Source organism: Callospermophilus lateralis, unplaced genomic scaffold, assembly GCF_048772815.1.
Source record: "Callospermophilus lateralis isolate mCalLat2 unplaced genomic scaffold, mCalLat2.hap1 Scaffold_63, whole genome shotgun sequence".
Classification (NCBI taxonomy): Eukaryota; Metazoa; Chordata; class Mammalia; order Rodentia; family Sciuridae; genus Callospermophilus; species Callospermophilus lateralis.
This window is the reverse complement of record NW_027514713.1, coordinates 12,770,226-12,784,959: the sequence shown is the minus strand read 5'-3', so window position 1 is coordinate 12,784,959 and position 14,734 is coordinate 12,770,226. Positions and strand designations below refer to the sequence as shown.

Below are 14,734 nucleotides of genomic sequence, written 5' to 3'. Positions count from 1 at the left end.
CAATACAGTGTTTAAAATGGAAAACAAACAACTGAGGGGTTCCAGTGAAGGAGCAGTGAGTCTAAAAGAACAGAGAGGTGAGTTCTCAGTGAGGATGGCAGGTGACTCAACTTCAATACATATATTAGATGGAGCCACATGCTGGGATATCCAGCCTGGTGAGGTGTTCATTTGAGGATTAATTTGGGAGGGTTTGGTTGGTGATGGCAGGCTGTTTATAAATCCTTGCCTGAAATTTTGGTTGAATAAGTCATTATGCCATTAGCAATATTAATATTGGGTCAGAGGAAAACATACAACTTTTGTTTTCAACATACAACTGAATGAAGGTCATAAATATGACAAATGTGGCCTTCTATTAGAGTTTTTTAAAGTGACAGATTTCTGAAAATAAGAAATGACACCTTCATTTGGGACATGTAAACCTCTATTCAAAATATGTATATACTTTACGTACCCATAGAAAAATTCTGTGATATAAATTACATGATGCACTTTTTCCTGAGTCCCCTTTCTTCCATTAGCCCATGACTCTAAGAAGAGCACCTCCTAGAGGCTGTAGGGCCTGCTGCCTTAGAGCATTGAGCTCTGCCCTGAGCAACCTTGAAAGTGGCTCTCTGGTGAGGTCCAGAGAAAGGCAGGGATGGAGAAGTTTGGGCAGGGCAATGACATGGCATGACAAGAAATATCCTGGAAGATACTGCCTTCTGTCTGGAGGATCTACTAGAAGAATAGGTGTTGAAAGGAATTGTGACATCAGGGAACTTGGGGGAGGAACCATGCAAAGCATGCTGAGAAACCTGGCTTCACCTTAGAACTTTTCAGTAAACCTTTCTCTAACTGTGCCTGGAGAGGTGTGTGGCTGTTGGCACTTGGGACAAAGTACCTAGTGGCTCTTCCTTCATCAAGGATAAAATCAGAGCCTTAAATGAGACCCTGTTTTTTTATTACTGGCTTCTTTGAGTTGGCCTAATATTTTCAAGGTTTATTCAAATAATAGCATGTCATCAGTATTCCATTCCTTTCTATTGCAGAACAACATTCCATTAGATGGAAATGCCATATTTATTAATCTGTATTGTTAGTTGACTGAGTCACTTGTACTTTTTGGCTATTTGAATAACACTGCTGTGAACACTCATATACCTTTGTTTCTCTTGGGTGTACACTTAGAGTAGGATTGCTGGGTCATTTACTAAGTCTGTGACTAACATGGAAGACTCAAGTTACCAGACTGTACTAGAAAGTAGGCACATTCTTTACATTTTCCCCCCAGGTCACAGTGTGTCCTGAGAACATATGCTATTGTCCATGTCTTTGATTGTAGCCTTCTAGCCATAAAGTGGTCTCCTGTTATGACTTTGATTTGCAATTCCTTAATGATAAATGATAAAATGATTACTGTTTTGCAAACATAATGATCTTTAGAGAAGTGCACATCCAAGTCTTTGGATATATTTTATTGGATTTTCTTTGTGTTTAGTTGTAACAGTTCTTTCTATATTTGGAAACAGTCATTCCTGAGTTATAATCTATGACTTACAAATATTTTCTTCCATTCTCTGAGTTGTCAATTCAATTTCTTAGCACATTCTTTGATGCTTAGAAGCTTTTATTTTCAGTAAAGTTCAATTTACTTATTACTTCCGTTATTGCTTTCCTTGTGCCTTATATTAGCAACCACTACTAAATATAAGGCCAAAATGATGTATTCCTGTTTTTTTTCCTAAAAGTTTGTAGTTTTAGTTTTGCATTGAGTTCTGTGATATATTTTGAGGGTATGTGTGTGTTTGTGTGTGTGTGCGTGTGTGTGTGTGTGTGTATGTGTATATGAATTGATGTAGGGATTCTGACTCCATTCTTTTCTGTTCTTACATGCCCATGCATGATTGGTGATACCTTAGCACATCATAATATTGACCATACATATAAGGGTTTTCTGCCAAATCCCATTCATATTTTGCTCTTCAGGATAAGGAGGCATGGAAGCCCCTAGGTAACAGGTTTTCTGTCTCCATCCTTGCCAGCTTACTGTACAGTACTCACCTGCAGGTATAGGTACAGCCTATGCTTCCAGAGGCTGGGCTCTCCCTGGGACTTATGCCCTGAAGACTCCACTTCCAGTGAGCACTCATACCCATACTTCTGTTTCCACATAACAGATTATCACCTCTGCAATATGACACCCTATTTGCTACTTGACCAAGCACATGTCCATCTAGATTGGCCAGAGACGAAGGCACATTGAACCCAAAATGGACTGTTAGTCCCTTCAAGTGCATAGCTCCATGTGGTTACCACAAAGTCTCTTCCTAGGATGTCATCCAAAGGGGAACATTAGCAGATTCTTTCTTAATCCATCCATGTCGGAATCAGTTATTGATTGTATGGGTAAGAGATAATTACACTTATATTAAATATCCAAAATTAGAAAATCATAGAGTTAGGAAGGAGAGAGTTTGTTGCCAGGGACTTGGAAGGCATTTAAGTGGTTGATTAACAGATTAAATTAATTAAATCCGTTATTAAAATGTTTAAAACAAGGTAATTGTGGTAATTTTACCACAAAATTGTAAAGGTCAATACTTAATTAATTTTTTGATGGGCACTCTTATGAGAATTAAACCTCAATAACACCAATAAGAAAAAAATCATGAAAACACTGAAGTCTATACAATTATAGCCAGAGGTTACAGAAATGAACTATGTATTTGGACATAACTTTCTAATCTTTGTATTTGAACAGATGACCAGAGTAACTGTATTATGTAGAACAACAATATAGAATTCTGACTACAATGAGTTATACTCACTGTATGCATAATATTCCAAAATATTTCCTATCATTATTAATATTTAAAAATAACAAATAAAATATAATAAAAAGAACGAAACGATGGAGTTGTAGTCACCCACATGTACTCTGCATCACCAGACTAAAGCTTGGATGGTAACACTGGATAACAGAATTCAATAGCTTTCTCTGTGTCAGACATTCATTATTTACTTTGTCCTTATCTTTCCATTATCTTGAGTCCTGATTGGAAGACTTCTAATCTTACAGATGAGTACACTATGGTTGAGGGATGACTGATTGTCCCAAGGTCACCATCTATGCAGACTAAGGCTCTCACAATTAATTTGTGTAATTTACAATTTATTGTATCATGTATCACAATACAAAGTCAGTCCATGTGTTTTTTTGTTTGTTTGTTTGTTTGTTTTGGTTTGGTTTGGTTTGCCACCCCCCCACACACTGTAGGAGGAGGAGAAATTACAACAAGAGGTAGAAATTACAACAGGGCACCAAGAAACATATGCATAAACTCTCAATGTAAAAAACTTGATTGTGGTCACTGTTATATTGGTAAATAGGTATGTCCAAACATGAGAAAATATGAATTATATATGTATATTTTATTGTATTTGGGTATTACCCTAATACAATGGTTTTACATTTGAATGAAAGAAATAAATATATTTGGAAAGCATAGAAAAAATACTGAATATCATATGTCATTATTAAATAACAAATTAATCACACCTATAAAAATTTACAAAATTTCAAACCTCACAATATCAAGAGCTGGCAAAGATGTGGAACAAGAACAACTCTTGTATACTGCTGTTGGGATCACAAAATTGTACAGTCACTGTGGAAGACAGTTTGGTAGCTTCTTAAAATTACAATATGCACTTAATATGGTTCACTAATTGTATTTCTCAGTGTTATTTCAATGGAATTAAAAACTAAGTTCACACAAAACCCACATACAAATGTCTACAGCTTCTTCATTCATGATTGCCAAAAACAGGAAGCAGCTAAGAGAGATGTCAGTAGCTGTTTACCTGTTATTAATGTAAACACTGTGATACATCCATACACTGGAGGGTCATTCAAAACTTAAAAAAAATGAAATTTACTATCAAACATAAAAATAATTTAGGCATCATAAATTTATATTTGCCAGAAAGAATATATTGTCTGAAATGCCATATTTGTAACATTATGTAAAAGTCAAAACATTAAAAGTGTTAAACATTGCCAAGAAATCAGGGAGAGTAGAAGATGCTAAAGAGGTGAAGAACAGGGACTTCTGGTGTGGTGAATATACTCTGTAAGACACCATCATGAAGAAATTGACATTATTCTTTGTCAATGCTTTAAAAACTGTAAAATTAGTGTTTTAATAAATAATTAAACTATTCATTGCAATTAATAATTACTTAATACTAAAACTATTAACAAAATATTTTGATTTTTTGCTTATATCAAATATTTCTCAGTCATATACAAAGAAAAAAGTAATAAAAACTCTAAATAAGGGAAGGCGTATCATATCGAGTTACTATGTGCTTCATTTTCCTGTAAATCTAAAACTCTTCTTAAAATAAAGTCTGTTCATTAAAACAATCAGAGAAGGTTTGCTGATTTTCCTTGCCTCAAACACGCACAGCCCTAGGACTGGTCCTCAACAATAACACTTGTACTAAGAATAAATAATTTCCAACAACATTATTTTTCTTTCTTTTTTTCTATTTTTACAATTTTCATTATATTTTTAGAGAACAGTGAACATAAGTCCTTAGTGAATAAACTAGTACCTTACATTCAAAAGATGCTTTTACATCAATAAAAATGGTTATTTATCACTCTGCTCCATAGGTAGTAATTCTTTGAATACTAAGGAAAAGATGTTCTAAACTTATTTTACTACACTCATATTCATGTGAAAATTATCTGTGATATTTTAAGTCTACCTCACTTCCAATATGCTACCTATAAAATGAGAGTACTTTCTTTTTCTTACTCAACAAATCTCTGGTTGAAATAAATAAAGATAGTCCAAGTAAAGAGGAGTGCTGATACACATTAAAGGCCAAATAAATTGTGGGTGATATTACTGAGAAACACAGTCCAATTGATCTGATAAATAATAGACATTTGGTAATACTGAGAGCTCCATATTCTTTCTTCATTATTTTAATAAATTAACACTTTTAAGGTAGATCTTGCATTTCTGAGCTTTGGTAGTTACTAACACTAACCTACCCCAAACAGATAACAGGGACATTGAGTCATTTCTGTCCAGATCAAGTTCCATTATGCTCACAACAATATTTAGTAGAGTTGGACATAATCAGGGGAGTCAGGACCTTCCCTTACATTCTCAGCTAAGGTTAACAGAAAAGAGGTTCTCATTTTGGTTCCTAGAATGGGAAAGAGAAAATCCTGCATGATTGGCAACCACAGTTCTTTTTTTTTCACAGTTCTTAAACTACCTGCCCATGTCTAAGCTGGACTGTACAGTGGCTGAAGAAATTATCTTCAAGCACAGATTAGTTCATAATCACAATGTATATTTGCTATATATTCAACATGATGAGTGTGAGAGAATGAGAAGATGGACTATAATGGAAAGGGAGTAATTGGAAGGAAAACAGGCTCCCTCAGGAAGAAGTTGTTTAACCTATTTTCATTCCCAAATGAAAAAAAAATAAAAATAAAAAGTCAAATGTCTTTTTTCATTTCTCTCTTCTCTATTTTCTTCCTTCCTCATTTTATTGGTTATTTCCTTCTTATCTCTCACTCTCCATTCATTCCTTGATTTCTTTCTAAGAGAAGATGTCTCAGTTCACTCTTCATATTTACTTCTCACAAAATAGTCATTTGGAAAATAAAGCTCTATGGGAGGCATATCCATTTATATTAGGTGTCATTACTCTGAATTGGTTTTAGTTGAAAAACCTGAAAAATATATTTTAAAAGTATACACACTCACATAAAACATTATTTTTTGTTTGTTTGTTTGTTTAATTTATTTTCTTATACAACAAACCATACATGTCTGGGGTCTAATGAGAGGTCCTACATTGTTTGGCGAGGAACACAACAAAAAACAAACAACCAAAAAAAAAAAAAAACAACATCAATAAATACCAAATTATTTTCTATTACATTACTGATTTTTCTGTAATAAGAGCAGTTTACAATAATTTAGAGAAAGGTATTTTACCTATTTCTGAGAAGTATTCAAACTTTCAAAAAAATTTTCACTGATTTTTCACCCAAATATCAAAGGATGATTTTGTTCATTGAAAACTTTCAAGAAAAAAAATGTTCTTCAAAGACAATTTAAGTTCTTTCAAAGAATGACAACAGACTTTGGGTGTTCAGGTAAACATTTTCTACAGAAATTTTTGAAATTTTTAAAAAGAAAGATAACCGGATCATCAGAGTACAGCTTTGCCCCAAATATCTGAATCCACACATTGATGTCAGGATGGCCAAATCTTGGGGGAAAAAATGAAAATTTTTTTGAAGAAGAATATAAGCCCTTGGTACATATTTCTTTGTACCCATGAGTCTATCAGGAACTGTGAGACTATTCTGTAAGCAGAACCAGAGTTAATGAATATTGCAACATTATTCAAAGTGTAGCCATTTATCTGAGAAAACTTTTTGTTATTACTGAGTTTATTCATGGAAAATAGTCATTTTTTCTTCTCGGTTATAGATGTGTTAAAGACAGTTGAACAAGTTAAACTTGATAGTTCCTTCAACCACAGCCTGGTTTATTAGTTTCCCTTGAAATGAAGCATTTTATTGAATTTGTTACAAATATGTGTCATAACTATAGTTTACCTTCTAGTCTGTACTCAGAAGCAAGAAAACTGATGATCTATTTGCTTAACTTTGTTGCTTTCTACAAAACATCTCTAGGCTTCACATTTGGGTTTTCAGCAAAATTCAACATGATGTTCATGATAGAGCTCCTTTTATTTCCCTATTTCTTAACACTGAAACAGTATCTTATATCCTCCTACTCTACAAACACCTAAATGTCTCAGTGTAGTAATTATCTCAATACACACACATGAAAAATATTGATTCAACTTTTCATGGAACTTAGATTTTAATTCAGAAATATTTTATAATCTTCATCCTGCTCTCATGAGGTCTTTGTCACTTCCCTTGACTGATATCCTTGTGTTTTGTTTATTTCAAAGTTTTTATATTTATTTCAGGAGAATTTTGTAAAGTATGAATAACATTAAATTCAATTAGAAATAAATTTTAAAATATTGGAGAGTTAGAGTGTTCAAATATTTTATCTCATTATTTCATATTTCCATGCAGAGACTCTGATAGAAATTATAGCTAAAAGTGTTGTATAAATCAAAAATTTAACATGAGGGCTAAAAAGCTTGATTTCACACCCAAATTGATGTGATGGCTGTGTTATTTAATGCAGTTTTACCAAGTGATCACAAAACATTGGATACACACACACACACACACACACACACACACATATTTTAACATACATGTTTAAAGAAAGAAGTCTTGGAGATGTCAGTCTTCTGGGGAAAACAAAAAAAGTTCAAAAAATATTGTTATTTGAGGATTAACATTTGCTAAAGCAGGCTAATGTTAGAGTAGGCCTTTCTCCTCTAAAGTATAAAGTCTTGAGTATATTACATTAATTCTCACAAGCCAGGGATTATCACAAGCCTAACAACTAAGAAAAATTCAGGATCAGAGGAATTCTCATCCCAATTCTACAAGAAGTTGAAAAAAAAATGAACACAAATTTTTCTAAAATTATTTTATAAAATAGAAAATAGAAAAGACCTTCTAACCTCATTCTATGAAACTGATATCAACCTGATGCAAAAACCAGACAAAGACACATCAAGGAAAGAACATTTCAGACCAGTATTCCTGATGAACAGAGATGTCATAATTCTCAATAAAATTATGGCAAACAGCATACAAAATCATAATAAAAAGATAGTACAACATGATCAGTGGTCTTTGTCCCAGAGATTCAGGGTTGGTTCAATACACAGAAATCAATAAACATATTTTTTAATTAAATAGATGTAAAGACAAGAATCAAAAAAATTATCTCAATAAATGCAGAAAAAAACTTTTGACTAAATACATAGTCAAAACACTAGAAAACTATGTATAATATAGATATGTCTTAATACTATAAAAGCGGCAGTGACGGGGAGAAGGGAATGGGATTGGAGGTGAAGGGGATATTTGCAGCACCCCCCTGTAGCTGCTCAAGTTCATGGAGACTGATGTCAGCTGGGGGGTAAGGGTGTGGCGCCCAATGCCTGACAGAGGGTCCTCATGCGGAGGCTGCAGCAGCAGCAGCAGCAGTGATGCTGCACACTCGCCAGCTGGTGCTGCTTTTCCAAATCCTCCAGGGCCTTGACAAAGTTCTCGGTGAACTCCTGGTTCTCGTTGGCCTACAGAATGGGAGAATAAATCCTTAGCACAAACACATCAAATAGAGCAGAAATCTCCAAGATATATAAAGAACTCAACAAACTCATTGCCAGAAAAAAAGAGACATAACCCAAATGGATGAAGGAACTGAAAAGACACTTCACAAAAGAAGAAATACAATTAATCAACAAACATATAAAAAAGACCATCATCTTTAGCAATTAGAAAAATGCAAATCAAAGCTATTTCAATATTTTGTTTCACTGCAGTCATAATGGCAATATTCAAGAATACAAGCAATAATATTGTTCATGACAATGTGGGAGGCAAAGGTACACTCATACATTGCTTGTGCCTCATTAATGTACAATAGGTCAATTCACAATAACTAAGCTCCGGAACCACCTAGGTATCCTTCAACAGATGAATGAATAAATAAAAAGTTGTATATGCATATACAACATTTAAATATAATATAAATATAATATAACATTTATATATAATATAAATATGATATATATAAATGTTATATATACATACACACACACACACACACACAAACATACAGCCACACACACAGATATATATATGTGTGTTGTGTGTGTGTGTGTGTGTGTGTGTGTATGGAATATTACTCAACCTAGAAATAATAAATAATAAAATAATAAAAAATAATAAAATTATGCCACTTGCTGGCATATGTAACTTGAGAATACCATGCTAAGCTAAATAAACCAATAGCAAAATTTCAAAGGCTTAATATTTTATCTGATGTGCAGATGCTAATTCACAATGGAAGGCACTAGGGAAGAATACATACATTTTGATTTATAGAGAGGTTAGTAAGGGAGGGAAAGAGGTATGCGGTTTTGAAGGATCATGAAATGGATCAGATAATATTACCCTGCACACATATACAATTACATGACTGGTGTAATTCTGCATCATGTACAAAAAGAAAAATGTGAAGTTATACTCCATTTATGTATGCTGTGTCAATGCATTATACTGTTATGTATAGCTAATTTTAACAAATGCCAAAAAGATAGAATCAATTAATTACAAAATACAAGAATTAAAACACTTTTTTTACTGAAATAGAAAGCAACATATAGACCAATGCACAGAAAAGAGAACAAGGATAAGCCCAGACATTCACTGCAAAATCATCTTTGAGAATGGGGCCAATAGTACAGAATGAATAAAGGATAGTTAGTCTCTTTAACAGAGGGTGCTGAGGACACTCAATATATGCACAGGGAAGAAAGAAAACAAAAACTTACCTTACATTATCTCAAACATCAACTCAAAGAGGAGAAAATGTAACAGTGAGAGGTGAACCTGTATAATTCCTGGAAGAGAGTACTAGGGTCCCATTTACCAATCTCTTCCCATCCTACTAAGGTGACAAATATGATCACTACACAGTGTTATATGTATTAAAGTATCATGCTATACAACACAAGCAGATGAAGTTGCTATTTTTTAATCTAAAATGGAAAAAAAAAGAAGAGCATAAGTTTGTGAGCAAAACATACAAAGAAAACACAGAAGAAAAAGTTTACAAGATTGCTCTAGGTAACGGTCCTTTGGCTACGACAATAAAAGGACAGGGAAGAGAACCATAAACAGAGAAGTATAATTCCATTAAACCAAAAGCTTCTGCACAGCACAGTAAAGCATGAACAGTGAAGAGATTCAACTGTTGGAATGAGAGAAATGACTGACACATCACCTGAGAAGAGTATAAAATCTGAAACACAAAATATCCCTATGAAAAACCATTAAGTGAGCTGGGTACAGTGGGACATACCTTGAATACCAGTGATTTGAGAAGCTGTTGTGGGAGGAGCACAAGTTAAAAACCAGCCTCATCACGTTAGCCAGGCCCTAAGCAACTGAGTGAGACCCTGACTCTAAATTTAAATAAATAAATAAATAAATAAATAAATAAATAAATAAATAAATAAATAAAACTATGGGGAAGTGACTCAGTAATTAAGTGCTGTGGGTTCAATCTCTAGTTGTAATATATAAATATAAACAGAGAGTAGCATGCTGTTTGCAAAGAAATGTGGTTAGGGTAAAATGGGGTGCTGCTCTTCGATGGATATAAAATTTTAATTACATAAGATAAACAACTTCTAGATATTTGCAGCATAATTCTGTACTTACACTTTACAATAGTATAATGTTCACTTAATGTTTTCAGAGTACATATATCCTACTTAGTGTTCTTACTATTGTGCAAGGGAGGAAGGGAGGATACAAGGGACTGAGGGAGGGAAAGATGATGAAGAGAGTGTCGAAGCCAGAAGGCAGGAAAAGGAGAACTAGCCCCATGATGCTCTTCCTACACAGTCAGGATTCCTGCTCTAAGTGGACCTTTTCTTGATTGAATATTTCCTGTTGCTATCATAATTTTTATTGATTTTATCTTACTACTTATTTTTCAAAAGTAAATTCCAAGAAGGCAATGGACCACAGGTATAAACACAGCACATAAATGTAACCTGCAGGTATACTGCTTTTGGACACCTTATAAACATTGAGTTTTCATTCCCATTATCACAAATTCTAGTGGTCCACGGAAATATGGGAACTAAGAGAGAGTTGGGTACAAAGTGACCATGTCCTATCCACAAGTAAAAAAAAAAAGAGAGAGCATGATGAAACCCAGGTAGGACACACATTAATGTCGAACCAGAATTAGATTCAAATATAGAAAGAAGACAGCTTTGTCACTCAAGGTATTTCACTGTGTTAACCCAACTTTCCAGCTGAGGATGTGAAGGGATAGAGAAAGCAGGGTAATCCACAGTCACTTTTCTCCCAGCTCTTTCAAACTCATTAACAAACCAGCTGGAGAAATTGTTCACAGTTATCAAGGTGTAATAAATGCAATTGCACTGGTTCTGTGTAACATATTCACTGCTTTGGTATTAATGAACACAACATGGATGTGTAAGCTCTCCAATGTGACTTTCTCATAAGTTTGCATTTGGAATTGATATGGCATACAAAAAGATGAAAGTCAGAAGTCTTGCTAATAATTTAAAATTCTGTAGTTAGAAAGACAATTAAAAGACAAATTGTACAATGACATGTGAAGAGATCACAGAAGACAGAAATAGATTTCTGTGGCATGATGTAAATGGTAGAGGTCACCTGCTTTTAGACAGGGAGTCTAAGTTTTCATTTTGCATTGGTCCTGACAAATTACACAAGTTGCCCTAAAAATACCAGTAAAAAGGTGTATATTTCCCTGGAGAAAGTGGTGATTCTAGCATCTAGAAAGATACATTTAAAAAAAAATGAGCCTTAACATATGAAGGAGGAAGAGAATGAAGAGTAGGAGGAGAGTCTCTCAAGGTTTCCCACATGTGAATTCCTGATAAATGACATAAGAACTAAAGTAAAAATCCTGAAAGAGTGAAAGCTGGAAAATATGAGCAATAAAATAAAAAACTTTAATATTAAATTATAAGTGAAAGTAACAAATAAATGTATATTTACTGAGAAATATTGACTACATTGATAAAAAGTGATGGGAAAAAAATCTTTCATATACAAGTGTTCAAAACAATACAGGAGAATAGCATCCCATCCTTCTTGTGGAGCTTAGTATCTTTGTCATTTTATGGGTGGGCAGATTCAGTGACTTGATTGCAACAAATAGTGAAAGAATAAGGAAAATATTACAGTCCCAAAGGATGAACTTGGCACAAACTACCTTGACAGTGGATGTAAATACTTGAAGTAGCACTTCAAATATTTCAGTGACTATCAGATAACCTCATCATGCTGTGACAACAAGGCACTTCAAAACCATACGATTTCTTCCAAAATTATTTAAACAGTTATCTTTATAGGTGACTAACAATGACCATTTTCACAAGCAGGAAACAAACCATAAGGATACTCTCTCCCTCAGTGTTGAGTGCCTACCTTTCAGTGATCAAATAGAATAATTAGTTTTAATTTGTTTTTAATTAACAAATATTTACTGCACATGTTAATGGAGTTGAGCATAATATTTCCAAATGCATGGTATACAGTGATCATATCTAATTATCTATCTTCTACTTTCATTGATTGCCCTGCCCCAGCGCCCTTCCTACTCTCCAGAAATTTCTATTGGGCTTCCATATTACTTCTAAAAAATCAACTCTAAGGTGTAGGTGATAAATATGGTAATAGAAAAAAGATTTCTGGGCATCTGCCACCGCAGTCAGGCTTTAGTCATCGCCACCCCACTACGGGAGGCCTAGACAGATCCCGCGGGGAGCTAGGCCGAGTTCCTGGCTCCAGCCACTTTTGCGCACAAAGCCGCCCACCCTAGGGCTGGGATGAGAAGAGTGGCCACAGCTCCGGAGCAGCGCTTCAAGACGCACGGGGCGCCCTATGCCCCGGCGCCCCCACCGCCCCCGCCGCAGCAGCCCCAGCACACCGAGAGAATGCGCCACTGCAGGGCCTGGGTGCAGCTAGCGATCCTTGCCCCCAGCGCGCAACCCAAGGTGAGCAGTGAGCGGCGAGCCAGACGGCAGCGAGGCGTTCGCGGGCCCCCTCCTGCTGGCCGGGCCTGGCCCGCTCATGGCGGCCATCCACAAGCAGCTGGTGGTGGTGGGCGACGGCGCATGTGGCAAAACGTGCCTGCTGATCCTGTTCAGTACGGACGAGTTCCCTGAGGTGTATGTGCCCACCGTCTTCGAGAACTATGTGGCGGACATCGAGGTGGACGGCAAGCAGGTGGAGCTGGCGCTGTGGGATACGGCGGGTCAGGAGGACTATGACCGTCTGTGGTACCCGGACATCGACGTCATCCTCATGTGCTTTTCGGTGGACAGCCCGGACTTGCTGGAGAACATCCCCGAGAAGTGGGTGCCCGAGGTGAAGCACTTCTGTCCCAACGTGCCCATCATTCTGGTGGCCAACAAGAAAGACCTGCGCAGCGAGGAGCACGTCCGCACAGAGCTGGCCGGCATGAAGCAGGAACCAGTGTGCATGGATGACGGCCGCGCCAGGGCCGTGTGCATCCAAGCCTATGACTACCGCGAGTGCTCGGCCAAGACCAAGGAGGGCGTGCGCGAGGTCTTGGAGACCGCCATGCGCGCTGCGCTGCAGAAGCGCTACGGCTCCCAGAACGGCTGCATCAACTGCTGCAAGGTGCTATGAGAACCGCGCCCGCCCCACCTTCCCCTGCCAGCATGGCTCCCCCTCCCTGGCCCGTCCCCCATGAGCTGGGAGAAGGGGATACCCACGTCCCCCAAGGACCCCGCAGGACCACCTGGCTTCTCCTGGCTGCTCTGGTTGTCGCGCCGAGAGTTGGCGTGGGCATCGGGTGCCCCCTTTCCAGTGTCTGTGTTCATCCAGCAGTGTTACACAGGTCCTGACGCCCTGTCTAGTGCCAAGGGGTACCTGAGCACCCTTTCCTGAAGAGCCAGGCCTCAGAGTGTGTGGTTGTGTGTCTGTTCAACCCCCCGCCCCGTTTTCACCCCGCCCCCGTCTCTGGTCCCCAGGGACACGCAGGGCGCAGGAGTGTGGCCGCGCCCCATCAGTTGTTCACCCACAACCAGCAAGCGCGTGTGGTCTCTTGTCTGTAGCATAGACCCCGGGAACTGCGGAAGGAGAGGGCTGGGGAGGTTGGGTGGGGTGTTATATAAATATAGATATAATTTTATTTTCGGAGGCGAGATGATGTTATTTAATGGTGGAGGCAAGTGAAATGACCAGGGCCCCAAAACAGTTCCAGCCCAGGCTGGATCCGGGGCCCATCCAAGCATGAACTGGATTTGGCCATCTTTCCGACCCCTGAAGAAAACATTTGCAATTGACTTGGGGCTGAGAAAAAGGCAGCTTCCAGACACAGTGTCTCCTGCGGATAAGCCCCCAGAAAACCCCTCAGCAACCACCAGTGTCAGTAGGGGGTTTCGCTGCCGGGCTGTTTTTTCCATAAGCGAACTTTGTGCCTGTCCTACAAGTGAAAATTGTTCAGCCCAAGAAAATGATGTTGTTTTATTTAAAGACTAAAAACTTTTTGTTGAAAGAATTTTTTGCACAATTGTTTCATTTTTTGACACTTAATGCACTTGTCATTTGCATAAGACAGTAGCATTCTGACCATACTTGTATGCTGTAACCTCATCTACTTCTGATGTTTTTTAAAAGATGATGATGACTTTTAAACTAGGAGAGGGAAAAAACCCCACTAATGTTTGCTTTGTTTTCTTGAAAAAGTGGCAACACTGTTTGTGATTTTATTTGTGCAGGTTATGCACACTATTTTGATAAAGGAAGGTAAAAAGTATTGGTCTATTTAAAGCTTTCATTTTTCACAAGGCAGTCTCTATAGCTATGTGAAATTTTCTCTGTATCTCTGTATAGAGAATAAACCTTCCCCCATTTCCTTTTTTCGCCTCTCCTCCCAGCCCAGTGGTACTTCTACTAAATTGTTGTCTTGTTTTTTTTTATTTTTTAAATAAACTGACA

At 37.1% G+C, this 14,734-nt stretch overlaps 1 protein-coding gene across 1 annotated transcript; it reads left to right on the top strand.

Moving 5' to 3' along the window:
* The first annotated feature begins 12,838 nt into the window (after positions 1-12,838).
* LOC143389598 (rho-related GTP-binding protein RhoB-like) lies at positions 12,839-13,420 on the top strand. The gene has a single exon (XM_076842552.1). The coding sequence runs from the start codon at positions 12,839-12,841 to the stop codon at positions 13,418-13,420; it is 582 nt and encodes a 193-aa protein (XP_076698667.1).
* The last annotated feature ends 1,314 nt before the right edge of the window (positions 13,421-14,734 follow it).

Excerpts from the sequence above, each read along its gene's own strand:
- LOC143389598 (XM_076842552.1), top strand. The coding sequence starts at position 12,839 with ATGGCGGCCATCCACAAGCAGCTGGTGGTGGTGGGCGACGGCGCATGT.